The sequence below is a fragment of the Podarcis gaigeae genome, assembly GCF_964106915.1.
Source record: "Podarcis gaigeae genome assembly, chromosome: 5".
NCBI classification, from domain to species: Eukaryota; Metazoa; Chordata; class Lepidosauria; order Squamata; family Lacertidae; genus Podarcis; species Podarcis gaigeae.
In genome coordinates, this window is record NC_139681.1 from 18,049,300 (window position 1) to 18,068,001 (window position 18,702).

General features: G+C 41.5%; 1 protein-coding gene across 1 annotated transcript in view; it reads left to right on the top strand.

Moving 5' to 3' along the window:
* The window catches only part of LRMDA (leucine rich melanocyte differentiation associated), a 741,312-nt gene that overhangs the window by 401,984 nt on the left and 320,626 nt on the right, over positions 1–18,702 (top strand). The window contains 2 exon segments of the mRNA XM_083738575.1: positions 3,215–3,347; positions 8,264–8,394. Of these exon segments, the coding sequence (XP_083594701.1) occupies positions 3,215–3,347; positions 8,264–8,394 (264 nt within the window).

The following is an 18,702-nucleotide window of genomic DNA, read 5'->3' on the forward strand; positions in this document are numbered from 1 at the left end:
CATTGTGCCCTAGCCTCTGTTTTGGAAATAAAGGGGCTACCTCAATAGGCAACTCTCTATCTCTCTCGCTCCTTTGTCCCACTTCATGGCATGTCATTTTGTTTTATGCCTCCCCTCCAGCAGTTTTGGATGTGTGCTTTATTCTTCTTGCCAGTTGCCAACCATTTGCAGATTCTCATGATAAGGGTATTATATTTGCATAACACAACTCATGAACAATGTGCATTTGGAGGCTGACACAGACCAGAGCCCCAGCAATGCATACTCACAAAGGGCCTATTAGCGTCCCATAAGGCTCTGTGGTGTTGACAGGGTGGTGGCCTTTTTTGAACTCCCTTTGGCAAGCGGAAAGACTTTTTTTTCTTTTTAAAGCAATAAACTGAAGATTGGACATAATCCACTACTAACTATTTATACGGAGAGAGCATTTAAATGGGCACTGCCAGTTAGGCTTTATTATGAATCTAAAGTTAACAATCATAACCACACAATCTGTTTATTGCTTCTTCTCCTGTGCGGCTTATAGAGGAGCGTGAGGTCAGGATCATTTAGAGCAGCAGTTTCTCCTGCCCCATGGACCATTTGAGGGACTTAACATTTGGGGAAGGTTTTTTTGGGGGGGAGGGGGGATGCCGTGACACTGGAGCACAAACAGATTCATTTCCCCCACAATCTGATACGGCAGCATTCAGTTACGTTCTTTCCATTGCTTTTTATTTCCTTTCAGAATGGATTGGCGGGGGCGCCAGAAATTGCAGCTTAATGAATGTTCCAGCAAAACCGGTAGAAAGTGCAATGGTACCTCAGGTTACATACGCTTCAGGTTACAGGCTCTGCTAACCCAGAAATATTACCTCAGGTTAAGAACTTTGCTTCAGGATAAGAACAGAAATCGTGCAGTGGCGGCGCAGCAGCAGCAGGAGGCCCCATTAGCTAAAGTGGTGCTTCAGGTTAAGAACAGTTTCAGGTTAAGAACAGACCTCCAGAACGAATTAAGTTCTTAACCCGAGGTACCACTGTATAGCACTCAACTCCCTTTTCGTCCAAGCACGTTGCGCCCACTTGCAACCTTTTTCAGTTTTTCAAGCAGGCTGGTATGAGCTCCTTTCTCACCCAGCAGATGAGCTCAGTATTAATAAATAAATAAAAGGCTGATAAATGTATTCGGAATGTGCCTACTGCATGGATCAATCAGTAGAAACAGGTGCACTTGCATTGTTCGGGCCGCCTGAAACAATGGCCAGGCTGTGCTCAGGTGAGGAGCAAATGGAGATGGGGGTCTGTGGCAAAAGGGAACAGTCCGTGTAATGCTACCACACATGTGACAAACCCCCCACCCCCCAAATGCAGTAGTGAGCTTCCGTACCAGCAGTTACTGCAGATATATAACAGGTTGTTCTTTATTATTAGATTTTTCTACGCTAAAGGGAAATCTGGGTTAAATGGGGCAGAAGGATGGTGACGATATAATGTGAGTGGTGCAAAAAATAAAATAAAAACGTGTGCATGAGTAGCTGCGGTTCCACAATAAACTCCCATCTGAAAGCACCCTTTGTAATTCACATCAGTTTTGAACCTCCAGAGTAAGGTTACCAGATGTCCCCGTTTCCTGGTGACAGTCCCCAAATTTACAAATCAGTCCCCATACAAAATCTATTGAAGTTGAAAACTGTCCCCGGATTCATTGGAAAAAAAATCTGGTAACCTTAGAGTAGAGGACTATTGAGAAGCATGGAGTTTCTCTGGTTATTTATAGTTAACACTGTGGTGTCCTTGAACCGTAGCATGAAGGTCACATGTTTTCTTTCCTACAAAGGACTTTTCATTCCATTCTTTTATTACGGGGCTATAAGTTTCAGCTAAGACAATTTCATCTAACCTACCCCTGCCAGGTTTAAATTTTTGAATTGGGTGGATAAATATTTGTTATTTCCCCCCACAGCATGCCTGTTATATGCCTGCAATAGAGCATATCTCATGCAGACCTTGAAGAAGGGTGTTAAAGAGGGAGGGAATAATTCCCTTTAGTATAAATGTCATTGGACAGTGAATAAATAGTGTAGACTTGCATCTCCCTTATTCATCACATTTTATAAAATAGTGAGGAGATAAAGTGATGATCCTCACCACTGGTAGGCATACTAGCTCAGCTGTCAAGTCATGCAACCTCAGCATATCTCTAGGTGTCTGGTAGGTGAATGAGCTGTGAATGTGTGTGTCTTTGTGTATGCTCCATATACCATGCCCATCTTAGGTGATTAATGTGAAGATTCCCCCACCCATTTCTGTAAGAACTTGCAAAGCTACGAAATTAAGAGTTAAAACTGAAACAGTGGCCCAGCAAAGTGACAAAGCCAGACTTTTAAATTCCTTCCTCCTAGCTTTCCTAATTGGCTACCAAATTTCTACAAATGTCTATGTGTTTACAACCCAAAGAGCTGTGCTTCCATGCTGAAAAGATTTTGCTTGTTACTTTTAAATCTCAGTGTTTTGTGCGTGTCTGTGTGTTTTGTGGGCAGGCATTGCTGGGGGGGGGGCGTGGGCCATCGTAAAAAATAATAATTTTTGCTGTATCTGGGCGATATAGGGCACTCTAGCATTTTATCTTTTGTGCTTGAAAAAACAGCCACCACAACGAAAAACTCCAGACAGAGAAAATTCTGTGGTTAATAAAATAAAAATCACTAAAGGAAAAGGAAAAACTTCCCATCATACCCCCCCCTCCTGCAGTTTTATATATAGGGTAGCTGCTGAGAACAATTCTTGAAGTTGTATTTATTATTGTTAGTGGGGTATGATATTTCATGGCAGAAATGATGGATGACAACTTAAATTTGTGTCCAGGGAATGAAGGTGAACTGTGACAGAGTTATTTATCTTGGGAATGGAGGTTAGGGTCAGGCGAGGCTGGGTGCCTGAAGGCACAAGACATTGACAAATTCATCCTGCAGGCCTCATATCTGAAGCCTTTTGTTTTGGATCCTGGCTACTCACTAAGTGACCCCCATCCTTCATTCTGCCAGCTTGCGAAGAAGGATGTGTTGCTGTACCGACACTCCTCTTGCCACTAATTCTTGTCATTCAGTCTCCTGACAGGACTAAAGCAAAACTCTTCCCGCTCCTTGAAAGGGAAGGTTAAAATATTTATTTCAGCTCATAATGGCCTCCCTGATTTACTGGAGTATCATTTTTCCTGTTGCCTTTGTCGTTGCAGGTCACTGGAAGGACTGGAGACATTTAGCGGCTTGGAAGAGCTGATCTTGGACAACAATCTCCTCCGGAATGACCTCCGGTTACCCAGGTTACCACACCTCCATACCCTGATGCTGAACAAGAACCAAATATCCTTCCAAAAGAGAGGGTGGGGAGGGGAGAGGAGAAAGGCCCTGCCAAATGTCGAATAATCCTTATGTGTCAGCCAAATTAAAGTATGTAAAATGTCACTCGTTTGCAGACAAAGCATCCTCTCCCTTTCTCTTGTCACTCAGGATACTTCAAAGTAATTTATTACAGGTCATTCATAAACGAAATGCCTCGCTATATCTTCCTGTTGCTCCGTTTTTTAGTGCGAGCCCTAAGTTTATGGCTCTGAAGGAATCTTTGTCAATAGATTGAGAGGTGGAAATAGCAGCCAGTTTTGCGCTTCTTAACAGAACCCAGCCTGCTTGGGTTCTGTGGCAGGCTGACCTCTAGTGGAATAGTGTGTGCAGTGAAACAAGATTAAAACATTAGGTTGGCTTTTTTTCACATGCACATAGAATGCTTCTTAAAGAAAATATACATCTTGTTTAATTTGGCAGAAGCAATCACTTGACGGGAGCCGATAGGGCCATGTTAGCCATTAGGCTAGAAAGGGTCAAGAATAGTTTCCCACCCTTTGCTGTTTTGTGAATAACACTGATCGCCAGAGTGTAGCAGTGTGGTTGTTACTTCCTGTGCTGGGCTCTTTTAAAATATTGAGCCACCCTGAGAGTGGCAGCTGTTCGCTTATCGCACAAACAGCATTGTTGCTCGGTATTATTGGAAATGCTGGTAGTCTGCACTGCAGGACAGGCAGCAAAGCCATGCAAAGTTGCATGCTGAGACTGAGCTGAAAATATCAGTTCAGTTTTAACTTAATTTTCATTGTTTTCAAAAGATCTTTCTCTGTGTTTTGTCCAACTCTGGGATGCAAAGAGGGTGGGGGCAAAGATGCGTGTTAGCAGCTCTCTTCTCAGCCAAGTCTAATACTTTGCCCAAGTAATCAGCCACCATACCCAGGAAGCCTGGACATTTTATAGGCTTTAAAAGAATGGGCTTGGAAGCCTTTGAGTGGCCTGTCGCTAGTAAGGATTGATTGGCAAATTTTTAAGCAGAGAATGACGATCCTTAGGCAAGTTGAAGGTCTTAATGACAGTTAAGCTCCGGTAAATTAATCAAGTATTTTACACATACACTCTCAGGTAGCCTTCACAAACCTGTTACTTGCCAGATGTTTTGGACTACATCTCCCATCAGCCTCTGTGTTGGCTGGGACTGATGGGAGTTTGCTGGGCAAAGCATGTGGAGAGTGGCAGGTTGGTGAAGCTACTCTGGTGTTGCTGATTTGTCAACATACTCATAATAGTAAGTAGAACACAAAGTAATTATTTAGAGCTGCAGAGTGTTCAAAACACTCACATATATGTGGAACACCCCATAAGATACTGCTATTCTAGTATTAAAGATGTTGAAATGAGGGATAGCAAATTAATGGCTATGGCAATATTTGAACGAGGGGGTCCCAATCTCACATTTTATGCCACTACAGTACACACACGGGGTCCAGGATAGAGAAAATGTGTACCCAAACAGGGCCCCATATTTTGAGCTCCATCTTTCTATGCCATACGCAAAATGGCACTTGAGGTTTCCACATTGCTTGCTATGCGGCTGGCAGCAAGTGTTTAGAGGAATGTTCCCCACAATCCTCTGTGGTGGCACAAGTGATCCTGGGATGATGCATCATAATTCAGAGATAAGTAGACCAGAAACAGCAGCTAAGAGACTTGGCACGCCCTATTTCCAGTATGGTGAGTGCCCCATAAGAAATGAACTGTGGGTTGGGTGGTTAAAGGTGGTTAATTGTGGGCAAAGTACTTAGTTTTTGGCCTCAATTCAAAAGGCTGGTTATGACCTATAAAGCTTTATGTGGCTCAGGACCTCAAGGACTGCCTCTACCTACATGCACTGACCTGGACCATGTGACCATTATCTGAGGCCCTATTTCATACAGGAGTTTTGGAGGGTAGCAACATAAGAATTGGCCTTGTGGAATGCTAACCTCCCCGGGGGGGGGGGGGGGAGCCTCTTGGGCTTGCCGATCAGAAAGTCGGCAGTTCGAATCTACATGAAGGGGTGAGCTCCCATTGTTCATTCCCAGCTCCTGCCAACCTAGCAGTTGGAAGCATGTCAGAGTGCAAGTAGATATATAGGTACCACTCTAGCGGGAAGGTAAATGGTGTTTCTGTGCACTGCTCTGGTTTTGCCAGAAGCAGCTTAGCCCATGCTGGCCACATGACCCGGAAAAACTGTCTGCGGACAAACGCCGGCTCCTTCAGCCAGTAAAGCGAGATGAGCACCGCAACCCCAGAGTCGTTCGCAACTGGACTTAACTGTCAGGGGTCCTTTACCTTTACCTTTTTTAATTTGAATGGTGGCATTGTGGCCTCTCTTATTTTGGTGGGATCAATGTTTTATCTGTATAACTGTGCTTTAAAGTTTTTGTTGTTGTTTGGTTTTAATGTCTTCAACATCACCACCACTCTTGCAACGGGCTCCCTCTTTCTCCCCATAGTCTGTCTTCACACCCTCTAAGCACCAATTTGCTCTTGTATTAGTGGGTATGAATTGAGAAGCAGCAGAGGGAAGGGGTGACTTAACCCTTTCTCCATGGACTGTTTGCCCACTAAAGATCATCCTCCCCACTCTGCTTTTCTCTCTGTGGTTGAAAAGATGTGGGCCAGCATCTTTTCCCCTCTTAGTGGACTGAACAACTATCCTGGGAAGGTCAATTGTTGACAGAACAATGGGCCATGGGGGGAAGGATTAAGTCTAATGCTGTTCTGACTAAATCTGGAGCACTGTGGCGGAACTAAAATGGAAAAACTGAGCTGTTCATATGCTTCATTCATCCTGCTGCATGTTTTGCCCAGTATCTGAAAAATGAGGGTGGGGGTGGAATCCTACCACAAGCATTATGCTGTATATGATAAGTCTCCCATTTGCTTGTTGGCTGCTGCAAATAAGATGCAAATTGGAGTGCATGTAGTGAAGGGAAGGTCTTAAAGGGCAAAAGTTCTGTTTCTATCCTGTGGTGATACCCTTGCCCTTCAGTTATTGAGGTGAAGAAATGGGGTACATTCCATCTGCAAGAGATAACAAAGATAACAGGAAAACATAAATCAATGCTGGGGACAAGCAACATAAAAGAACCAAGCATTTAAGATAGCCACATAATAATTGTTGCACACAACTCCAGGCATGGGAGAGTAAAAGAGTGAATTGTTCGTTTAAACCAGTAATTTGTTCCATTGTTTATTTATTGATACATGCAATTTATAGGCTGCCCTTTAGCTGAAGTTCTTTGGGCTGCTTACAGGCATTAAAACAAGCAAAATTATAATAAAGTAGTAAAATACAGCTAATGCAGGATCGCCATAAACTGACAAGAATTGGTTTAAAAGAGAAAACAGAGAAAATGAGAATTTGCAGCACTAAATCAATTAGAACAAAGGGCAGAGAAACAAAGAGTAAGAAGCAGACCAGCTTGAATGTGCCCTTCAACCTTTGCCAATTGGCATGAGGTATTAGCACACCTTGCCTCCTCATGATGCTGATCCCCATTTGTGAGCCTTCGTTATGGGATTTCTCAGGCTAGTTTTATGCCAGTTTTTTTTTTTAAAACCTGACATGTTACTAGTGCTATTCATGTCACGTGCACCACCAGTGTGGCAATGTTTGGGTGGGAAAGGCTTTGAGCCTGCACAACCAGTTTGGCATCCTTTTCCCCATACCTTTCTTCCATGCACCATCTTTGATTTTTATGGTGGATCTGTGGGAACCAAGATTTCCCTGTTTTCACTTGCCTTCCAAATTCTAGATGCAAAGCAGGGCTCTTAAGGAACTGAACAAGGAGTGCCAAATGTTTCTTCTTAAAGGGGTTGGGGGGGGGGGCTTTGAAGTATTTACGTTAGCACCCATAACACAGTGCCAGATTTAGGAAAGTTCTCAAGCCTTTGGAAACTGTGCACTAAACACTCTTGTCAAATATGTACATTTTGACACAAAAGCCCAAACTTTGGAAAAGTCCAGCTCTGGTTGCAGAAATACTTGTAGTACTTCTTTCTTTCTTTCTTTCTTTCTTTCTTTCTTTCTTTCTTTCTTTCTTTCTTTCTTTCTTTCTTTCTCTTTCTTTCTTTCTTTCTTTCTTTCTTTCTTTCTTTCTTTCTTTCTTTCGCAATCTAGAACTGGACTACAAATCCTTTATAGCCTGTTTTGGGAGTTGTGTGTATGTTTGTAGTGGATGCATTAAATCAACTTCAATGTAAGATATCTAAGATTTCATGTGGTCACTCTACCACTTTAATGGCAGGTTTCACTGTTTCCTTCCACCCTGAAGTTGTGTGTGTTATAAACTGTGGAGCAGGAATACCAACACGTTCCTGGTAACATTTGATCAAGCATTTATGCCTATGTACCAATTGGATTGGATTGATCTTTATTACGGCCATTGGCCCGTTACAGTACCAATTAATGCCGCAGTGCCACCAAAAGCACTTTTATTCTTTCTGGTGCATTTGGGCTGCTGTCATTTAACTCCATTTTAAATCTCATTTTTCCTAGGGACTGTAATACATTTAGTGATGAATGTACTGTGAAAGTAACTGCTGCTTGTTGCCATGTTGGAAAAGTTTCATGGCTTTAGCAATCACTAACCATTTCCCCATCCGACATCCATCATTTTGTCAAAGTTTTTAATGTGTTGCAGAGAGTCATCTAGAAAAGAAGAAAAGAGGAGGAAAAAATAATGAAGGAGGGGGACCCAAGACCTTTCATTTTATGCCAAAAAATGACTTGGATGTAGTCCCCTTTCCGCTAGCAACAATTAATGTTACATTTTTACGCATATAATATGGGGTGTGTGGGGTGTGTGTGTGTGTGTGTGTGTGTGTAAATGGAGTTATTTAACAGTCTTCCTTTTGTTACTGAATCCTTAACCCATAATCTTGAGTACATAACAGAACTGGAAAGCCTGCTGGATCATCTGGTTGAAGTAGTGCCTTCCTTGGAGTACCTAAGTTTGCTTGGAAATACAGCATGTCCAAATGAACTGGTCTGCAAAGACAAGGATGAGGGAGACTATCAGAGGTACAGGTTAGTATCTAGGATTATACATGCATTATTTTCAAATGTAAAATATTTAGTATTGCATGCAGCTAACCTCTGCTCCGAGTAGTAGACCCACTGAAATTAATGGATCAAGGTTGTCACAGTCATCTACAGTAAGCCTACAACTTGTGCACATTCAGCTTTACAGTACATGCGTGGCAAAATAAAAAATAAAAAGAGGGTGGACTTTCAGGAAAAATGACAGCGGTAATCCCACCCATCATTGAACCCAGTGAGCTTTGTTTATACACAATTTTGGCTTTAGGTGCAATCCATGGAATGTTATTCCCATGTAAGTTATGGGCCTGCTGTCCTTTGTTTGGTCTACTCTGAGTAAAAATTAGATGATTACAACCTTCAACCAACTTTAAATGGCTGTTGAAGTAAAATCTAAGAGCTGTGTATAGGATCTAATGTAATCTAAGGGCAATGTGTGAAAAGGTTACAGAATCATCCTGTTCCTGTCTCTATTCCATGGGTAGGCAAGCTAAGGCCTGGAGGCCGGATCCGGCCCAATCGCCTTCCAAATCCGGCCCACGGATGGTCCAGGAATCATGAGTAGAATGTGTCCTTTTATTTAAAATGCACCTCTGGATTATTTGTGGGCCATAGATATTTGTTCATTCCCCACCAAAAAATATAGTCTGGCCCCCCACAAGGTCTGAGGTCCAGTGGACTGACCCACTGCTGAAACAGTTTGCTGACCCTTGATTTATTCACTACAGAGGCCCTTTTATGTGGCAAGGTGAGGTGACCAGTTGAAGTTTGTGGGAGCAATTTTGGGTCACCAGGCCTCCTGAAGCCCAGAGCATGGGAGCCATAGAGTAAAACCTGGTGGGATATGGACAGAGCCTTGTGCCTAGTGGGAGCAGAAGATGCCACCTGGTGTGTCACAATAGAGGGGCTACAGGGATAGAGTATGAAGGACCTAGGTGGGGGGAATGGCAAAACCTCTGAAACCAAGCATAAAAAACCCTGCATACCCCTTATTTCTCACACCTCACCCTCATAATTTAGTCCTTTCCATGGAGGCGTTGGTAAGGAAGCTTAAGCCTCTGAAATCCCAGGTCACCACACTGAGACCCAGGAAAACACGAGCTATTAATGATGGCAGAATGAGACCTAGGCAGATCTGAACCAGCTGAACAATCCACTGGAAAGTTCTCTGGCACAGATGTTATTGAAAAAGATTCAGTGATATGAATATTTGGCCTCATACAGGACCCAGCAAATTGCAGCAGCAATTCCTGATATGGAATTGCGTGTTCCTATAATTGGTGAGTTCTTGTAATTCCTATTGTGTTACAAGCCCATCAGCAAGCCCATACATTTCTATATAGGTGATCACATGGGTGCCACCAAAGCATCAGCAATCAACTGTTTAATTTTGATCTGGTAACATCTACAGCAACTTAACCAGATCATGAAATTATGTGTTTCCCCACTCCACATAATTGGCTGTCATTGTCAAGGAAACACACAACACTATAACTGCAGGACCCCAGAAAGTGGCCCCAGACGTCAGGGGCTCTCAGAACTTCATTTCAAAGACAGACATGCGTTCAGTGTTAACATGTATTTCTTGCAACAGGTGATGTAAGATGCAAGGTAGTGCTTCATGATTCAGTCACTGAGTGATGAGCCTTGTATTTTAGATAGGATGGCAAAATTCAAACAAACTGCATGGCATTTTCTACATAAGCATTCCACATAACCATGTTGCTCTCAAGTTAAACCTACCTACCTATTTCCAGCCTATCAGACAAGCCTTCTGAAATGATGTGTGAGCAAACATTGACTGTACAGTTCATAAACTTAGAACTGTATGTTCATGCTTTCAGCATAAAAAAGTGTTAGAAACCTGGAAGGCGGCTTATCCAGAAGAGACATAACATGGAGTCCATGAGATGGTTCGCTGTGGTTTTTAGCAGTGCTGCAGTAATCTGAACAGGCCTCCCAACCTGATCTGTAGTGGCTATTTCAAGTTGAGTGCTTCAGTCTCTTTCGAAAATAGATTCCGAACTGTCTTTAGTCTAGATACTTCTAATGTGCCAACTTCTGAATTGTACATAAATGTGCCACCTTGGCTTTTGCTAAGTGGTCTAGTTTGAATAAAATATTTTCCCATCGCCTTAACCCCAAACTGGAAGGCACGCTGGCTGTCCTGCGTACAAAGAGCCTAATAGTGGTGTTGCCATGTAAATTTATGAGACATTTTCACCACAGAATTGCTTAAAAATGAATGATATCGCTACAGTTTACTGTTTTTCACTTTAAGTACATTTTTCTGACAATATGCCTCCTATTAATCATTTAAGCAAAAGTAGTTCCTTAAAGGAGCTATTCAGAGGCAAGAATCCATGGTTCATTTAATGCTGTCTGGGGGGAAAAAGTTGTTGAGTGACATTCTCTGTGGTTATGTGATGTAATATTTATAATATGTCACACAGCTATACATCAAAACAATCATGGCTGTTGTTGAATTTCCATGCAAAATGTTGATTTTTTTTTTAAAGGGTCAAGATAGTTTTAGCTCATATTAAGGCAAACCATCATGCCAAAGCCGGGAGGAGAATCTTACTTTGAAAAGGTTAATTAAAATAGGTTTTAAAGTGAATATTATTCCAATTTGCATCATATTACTGCAGTGGAAGTGAAGTGAATCTCTCTTATCACTTTCTTTTCTCCTGTAGAACTAGCATTGAATGTTCTTCATTATTGCAGATGCAGTATTAGTTTCCCCATAAGATATATATTGCACCTGCCATAAAAATAACAAGATTTAAAGACCAAAGATGAAACTAATGAAAACAGGTTCTATAATATGTGACTAAGGGGCAATTCATTGAACCTACCTTTTCACACACTTATCTCAAAAGCTCTTATCTGTCCTTTCCAAGCGCCCCTAGAGAAATAGGGACAGAGAGTCAGGCCCCCTCCTTCCCACCCAAACCTGTGAAACCTGTAGGATGTGGTGTCAACTATTGGCATTAAGGTATTATTTCTACAATCATTGCTTCTATAAGCACAGCTGCCAGATTGAGAAGCTCCCATATTTCACTGCTTTGAACTGGACCACATTTTGGCCCATACTAAAGTGTACACAGGTTAATGTTTAATCCAGTCACCTTCATATATTCCTAAGCAAGCTGCAGAAACACAATAATATATTTATTTCACAGTAAAAAAAGAGAGGGAGTGAATTATTAAGGTGGAATTAAGAGGCTATTCATCTGTAATAGTGCTGCTTGCTGAATAGGAAGCAGGACTTACTTCTTTTGAGTAAAGGTTTTGGAAAGACCTTGGTTGTGAAGATGGGCATTGCTAGATAGATGATGATAGATAGATAGATAGATAGATAGATAGATAGATAGATAGATAGATAGATAGATAGATGATAGATAGATAGATGATAGATAGATAGATAGATAGATAGATAGATAGATAGATGATAGATAGATGATAGATAGATAGATGATAGATAGATGATAGATAGATAGATAGATAGATAGATAGATGATAGATAGATAGATAGATGATAGATAGATAGATAGATAGATAGATAGATAGATAGATAGATAGATAGATGATAGATAGATGATAGATAGATAGATGATAGATAGATGATAGATAGATAGATAGATAGATAGATAGATAGATAGATAGATAGATAGATAGATAGATAGAATAGATAGATATGCAGTCGGGAACCACAGTTTTAATTCCACATTCAGCCACTTGCAAAAAAAAAAAAAAAGCAGTGCCACAGCAGTGCTGAAGTCCCTCAGCATGGAAGCAACCTGAGTGTTAACTGAGCAGCAATAATCACTTTTCTCTTCACATGTGAATCTTTGTTTCTAGCAGCCGTCTGAGCCACATGGCATTGGCAAGTAAACTTTACAACACTTTACATAAACTTAAAGGGCTTTTTAGTGTTTTGCCCCAAGGTGGCAGAAAAAGAAATTCAAAATGTTTTCGTGCTAAATACACCAATACCCCAGTAAAATTATATCCTAGCCATTCCTGTACTTTTTTAGTTCTCTCCTGTCCCTGCAAAATAAGCATTATATATAGTGAAAAAGTTGTCTAAATCTTGTTGCGCACGTTAAAAAAACCCACATATCTCAGACTTAAAATTTTTTGAATGAAATCTAGGAACAAAACAAAAATGTCAAACAAGAATGGATCATACTGTATTGTGTGTTTGTGTGTGTATATAAATATAAATAACATTATTTTTCAAACTTTCTCCCATTGTACTCAAGGCAATTTGCAATATAAATTAACGGCTTACAGTCTAAGAGGCACATTACAAATGGAAAGTGGTTCACGGAGTAAAATATGATGCCTCTGTTAGAAATTAAATATGCATTTGGAAAGACAGCAACATAACAGCTCTGGATTTTTGTGAAATTAATAAATATATCAGATTCAATTAATTTATTTTTTGCATGATTAATAATGCACATGAATTATTACTATTAATTATGAATAATCAGTTATCGTTTCCTACCAAGTATCATTGTGTAGAAACGACTGCCTGCTTTTTTCGGTTTTAAAACTTTATTCATAATCAAAACATAGTGTGAGGTGATATGCCAGTAGAGAAACATTCCAGTATTGAGAAAAAGTAATGTAACTAGCAAAGCAGCATAAATGGGAAATAACCTCAGCTGCAGTCTCTGCTTTGAAGATCTCCAGAAAGCACAGGCCATGAGCTAGAGATCAAAGTCACAGGGAGTCAACACAATAATTGCTGGTTACTTGTCTTGTACCAGCAGCACTTGTTCTGTCTTGGGGGTCTATTGTTTGCAGTAAAAACACGAACCATGCTATTATTGGATTGTGAAAAATTGTCCTGGTCAGAATATATTGAAGTTTAAATATAGGTGGCCTTATTTGTCTTTTAATCAGTAAGATACAAAGTGCCCAAAGCCCAAACACAGTTTTAGAGTTTGTTGTCCCCTTGAAAACCCAGATATGCATGGAGTCCACCCAATGCTTTATTCAGTTCTCTTCTGTCCTGCTTTTTCTGGGCTGCTCTGACTTCTTCCTGTTACATTAATAGTCATTGCTTCTTTCCCTATGTAATTCCCCCACGCACCCACCCACACATACACAATTGCAGTGTAGCCTAAATTCAAACATTTAGTCCATATACCTGATGGCAATCATATAGAGAGGGGTGGGGTGGGGGCTCATTTAACACTTAATTTTAATATAAACATTTTATATTAAATGAACAACATGAGCCAAATTTAGACAACATGAGAAGTGAGATACTTCGGCTGGTTTTGTCTGCAACATGGCAGCAGGAGGAGCTGGGGAAGGAGCACCACAGGAACTCTGAGGAGGACACACATTAAACCACAGCTTGATTTAAACTGTGGTTTAATGAGAAATGCAAAGCAGATCACCAGGGAAGCGGGGATCCAAGTAACCCAGGTCCAGGCACCTGGGTACACTGTGACAGCTGGGGCCCCAGACTCCTAGCTTTTATATTTTTTATTTATTCTTTTTTTAAAAAAAGTGAGTCAGTTGGACATTTCTGCAGGAAGAGAACAAAATGTGGAGGCAGCTCTAATGCTTCAGCCCTTGTCAGGTAGCACTGTTGTTAAGGGTAAGGTAAAGGGACCCCTGAGCGTTAGGCCCAGTCGCGGACGACTGTGGTGTTGCGGCGCTCATGTCGTTTTATTGGCCGAGGGAGCCGGCGTACAGCTTCCGGGTCATGTGGCCAGCACGGCTAAGCCGCTTCTGGCGAACCAGAGCAGCGCACGGAAACGCCGTTTACCTTCCCACCAGAGTGGTACCTATTTATCTACTTGCACTTTGACGTGCTTTCGAACTAGGTTGGCAGGAGCAATAGGGACCGAACAATAGGAGCTCACCCCATTGCAGGGATTCGAACCGCCGACCTTCTGATCGGACAACAGTCTTTGCCATCCTCAGTTCTGACCTCCAATATGTGGGTGTGGAGTGCGAGGAAGAAGTGAATAATGGCTCATTATCATTGCTAGGTTAGAAGCATCCAGTTTTCAGGATTGTCCTGAGAGATCCTTGGCAATGCATAAAGTTTCCATGGACCTCAGTTTCCCAGTTACTGAACAGAGATCAAGCTGCCTACAGCACTGCACCCAGCAGATTGTAAAGTTGTGTCTGTAGAGAATGAGCACTTTCCTCATGCCCATATTATTACATTCCCCCCCCCCCCCGTGTGCTGTTTTTACAGAATAAAACACAACTTTCAGACTTGGTTATGTTTTACTCAGAAGTACTCTATTAGAAGTACTCTCTTCCTAGTGAGAGAAAAAAATGGTGATACTTTCTTGGGCTCCATGATCACTGCAGATGGTTACAGCAGCCATGAAATTAAAAGATTCCTGCTTCTTGGGAGAAAAGCAATGACAAACCTAGACAGCATCATAAAAAGTGCTCACTGGAAGGACAGGTTGTGAAGCTGAGGCTCCAATACTTTGGCCACCTCGTGAGAAGAGAAGACTCCCTGGAAAAGACCCTGATGTTGGGAAAGATTGAGGGCACAAAGAGAAGGGGACGACAGAGGACGAGATGGTTGGACAGTGTTCTCGAAGCTACCAACATGAGTTTGACCAAACTGCGGGAGGCAGTGGAAGACAGGAGTGCCTGGCGTACTCTGGTCCATGGGGTCACAAAGAGTTGCACACAACTAAATGACAAAACAACAACAACAAATCTGTGATTTTGCATATCCCCTACACATCCACTGCTGGTCTGCTTGTCAGAAGCACTCAGAAGCTCCACACCTCTGACCATGGAGGCAGAACAGAGCGTTCCCATCGTGACTAGTAGCCTTGTTTGGAAAGCTTTCTTGAAAGCATGCGGAGGCAATAGCCCTTAACTGCTGAAAAGCAGTTTATTCATGTTTATTTTGCGGTGTCCCTTAGTTAATATAACTTAGTTAATATAATATATCAATATACCAAAGGATTAGCTTTTCTCCTATGTATAGATGAGAAGCTTATTCATTAACTGGCATGTTTTGGGTTGCTTACAGGCATGTTGGCGTTAAGTGCTTTTATCAGATCACTTTCTTGACTTGTTAATTCTCATAAATCCCTGAACATGGTTGGTTCTGCAATAGAAATTGGGGGGGGGGACTAAAAAAAAGGAGTTTCTACTGAATTTTGCCTAGAGCAAAACTTGAAGGAAATGTATCTAATAGAATTTTATTCTGCTTTATCTTTGAAAGAAATCAAAGCTGTTAATAATCATAAAGTTAATAGCATAAAACCCATAAAATATTCAAAAACAATTGAACGAGAAAAGAAAATAGTGCTGGATAATAAAACAATTCAAATAGGAAGCCAGAGTATAAGAGAAAAATGAGAAGAAACAAACCTCCATTTTCAGTAGCCCAATTCCAGCAACACAGCGGGCCAGTCAACACTTAATGCTAAACCCAACTATAGGGTTAAGCATGAACATGCAGGCAGTGGTGGCTTGTGGCCATTGAGACTGGTCACTTGTTGCCATTTGCTTCCTGCAAGATTCATCTGAGGCCCTTCTTCGTGTGTCTTCTCCACAAGTGGTCCAGAGGGTGGCTACATGAGAACAGGCCTTTTCTGTGGTGGCTCCTCTCTTGTGGAATGCTCCCCCCAGAGAGGCTCACTTGGTGCCTGCTAAAAATGTTTCTCTATAACCAGGTCTTCAGCTGATTAACATTCTGTGGCCTTTTAAATGTGTTTGTGGAAGGGGGTTATTGGTATGGGTTTTTGTTTTAATAATTATGCATTGTGTGTTGTTACTTTGTATTTATATGTTTTAAACCGCTATGTGGTCTTTGGATCAAGGGTGACATACAAATTTAAGAAATAATATTATAATATGCTGTTCATTTAACTAATAATCACCAATGCTTTGTTTTTCTCCACCAGTCTGGTTTTTTTGAGATATATTATTAGATTTCTAAAACTTTGCAAATCTAATCCTAGTTACAGACAATAAATGCAGAATTAGATTTTGAATATTTTGAAGCTTACTATATTTAACAAAATTCAATAAAGCATAATCAACTGAAATTCTGCCAATCCTGTGCATCTATTTGAAAATATACACACCTTAAATGCCTTGTCAGATTAGCACTGAAACTACAAAAACAGTTTCATCTGTACTGAATACTTAACAAATTGGTGAATGAATTGTTAATCTCTATTGTCATCTCCAGTCATTTAGTGTTGAAATAACATTAAACCTTGATGTGTTTCTTCCTTGTTTTCTGCTGTAGATGTTTTGTACTTCTTTCCAATGGCTTTGTGCACCACCTAATGTTACCACCCCATAACATATTAAACTTTAAAACCCATGCCCTGGACAATGAAGAAATAATATACAAGATTCTAGCTAAAAGAACATGTGTAAAAGAACATGCATTTTTCAAACTGTAAGATTTCATCACGACAACCCAGAAATTAATTATCTTGTTCAGATTCAAGATCCACCATTAAAAAACAACAACAACACGTGTACATTAAAAGAGAGGGAGAACACAATTCACTCTAAATCACAGCAACAGAAGCATATCACTCCCAGTTAAACTCCTGCTGTGGTCTAAAAGTCTTCTGAAAACAGTTGGTCTTTAGCTGTCACCTGAAGAGTGGGACAGTAAGATCTGAACCGAGAGAGAGCTACATAGATGTGGTGCTGCCTTGCTTTTTGTAGTGCGGACCCTCCCCCGCCCCAGATCATATTCAATGAGAGTACCACAAGCAGAACTTCCCTCACAGATCTCAAAACTCGGGTTGGCTGGTAATGGAAAAGATGCTGCTTCAAGTATAGATAAAGGTAAAGGGACCCCTGACCATTAGGTCCAGTCATGACCAACTCTGGGGTTGCGGTGTTCATCTCGCTTTATTGGCCGAGGGAGCTGGTGTACAGCTTCCGGGTCATGTGGCCAGCATGACTAAGCCACTTCTGGCGAACCAGAGCAGTGCACGGAAATGCCGTTTACCTTCCCGCCGGAGCGGTACCTATTTATCTACTTGCACTTGTGCTTTCGAACTGCTAGGTTGGCAGGAGCAGGGGCCGAGCAACGGGAGCTCACCCCGTTGCGGGGATTCAAACCACCGACCTTCTGATCAGCAAGTCCTAGGCTCTGTGGTTTAACCCACAGTGCCACCCACGTCCCACTTCAAGTATACTTGGGTCCTAAACCATTCAGGATTCTGTATGCTAGTGTAACACATCATGAAGTGCAGTCTTCAAGAGTAGTTCCACACAGAACACAATCCAGCCAGGACATTATTTGAGCATGGACTACTGTAGCCAGGTTATCAAGGTAGAGGAATGGACAAAGCTGGGCACTGCTTGCCACTGAGGCTGCATGGGCCTTCAATGACAGAGTGAAATCTAGAAATACCCCACAACTGTGCACCTATCCCTTAGGGGAAGTGCTACCCTGTGTAGAACAGGCTGCCTACCTACTTCTCGGACCTAAGAACTACCTATTGCCAGAACCTCCATCTTGCCAGGATTCAGCTTGAGTTTATTCGCTTTCATCCTGCTGAACACTGCTCCCAGGCACTGGTCCTATACTTGCACAGCCTGTCCTAATGCAGATGGTTTAATGTGAAAGTGCTTGGTGGCATAAGGCAGGCCCTTATCTCAACCAGTAGGATGTGTGAATCCATTTCTTGCTGAAATTTGCTAAACTTCTCAAAACTCGGCCCCTCCAAATTTCCTGTGAAATTTTGCTGCAGATAAAAGTTACCGCACGGCAAACTTGGTGACAGCTAAAGGAGGTATGGAACTTCCTGTAAAAGAAAGAAAGAAAGAAAGAAAGAAAGAAAGAAAGAAAGAAAGGAAGGAAGGAAGGAAGGAAGGAAGGAAGGAAGGAAGGTGCTTTTCTTACCAAAATTTAATTTTGCTCAAATTTTCTCAGATGTGGAATGTGCTCTACCATTGCCAACCCCTTTAAGGTATGAAGTTTCCGCACCCGGCTTATAAATGTTATAAATATTTTGTGCAAGCAAAATCCTCTGAGATTGGCTCAAAGGTGAAAGAGAACCCTAACATTTGAACCTGGACCCAGCAACTCCAACACTTAGGTCATTTTAAAATGTATATCTGTTAACGGTATTACTTCACAATGATCCATCTATGTGTACATACACATGCACACCCCAAGTACTCTAGAGCCAATGGCTTAGAAGTAGCTGAATGTTTCACATGCCACTGCAGCCATTTTGTAGAGCTGGCAATAAAGGGGAGCCTGTCACTGAGAAATCCAAATCTGGATGGATAGATAGATAGATAGAT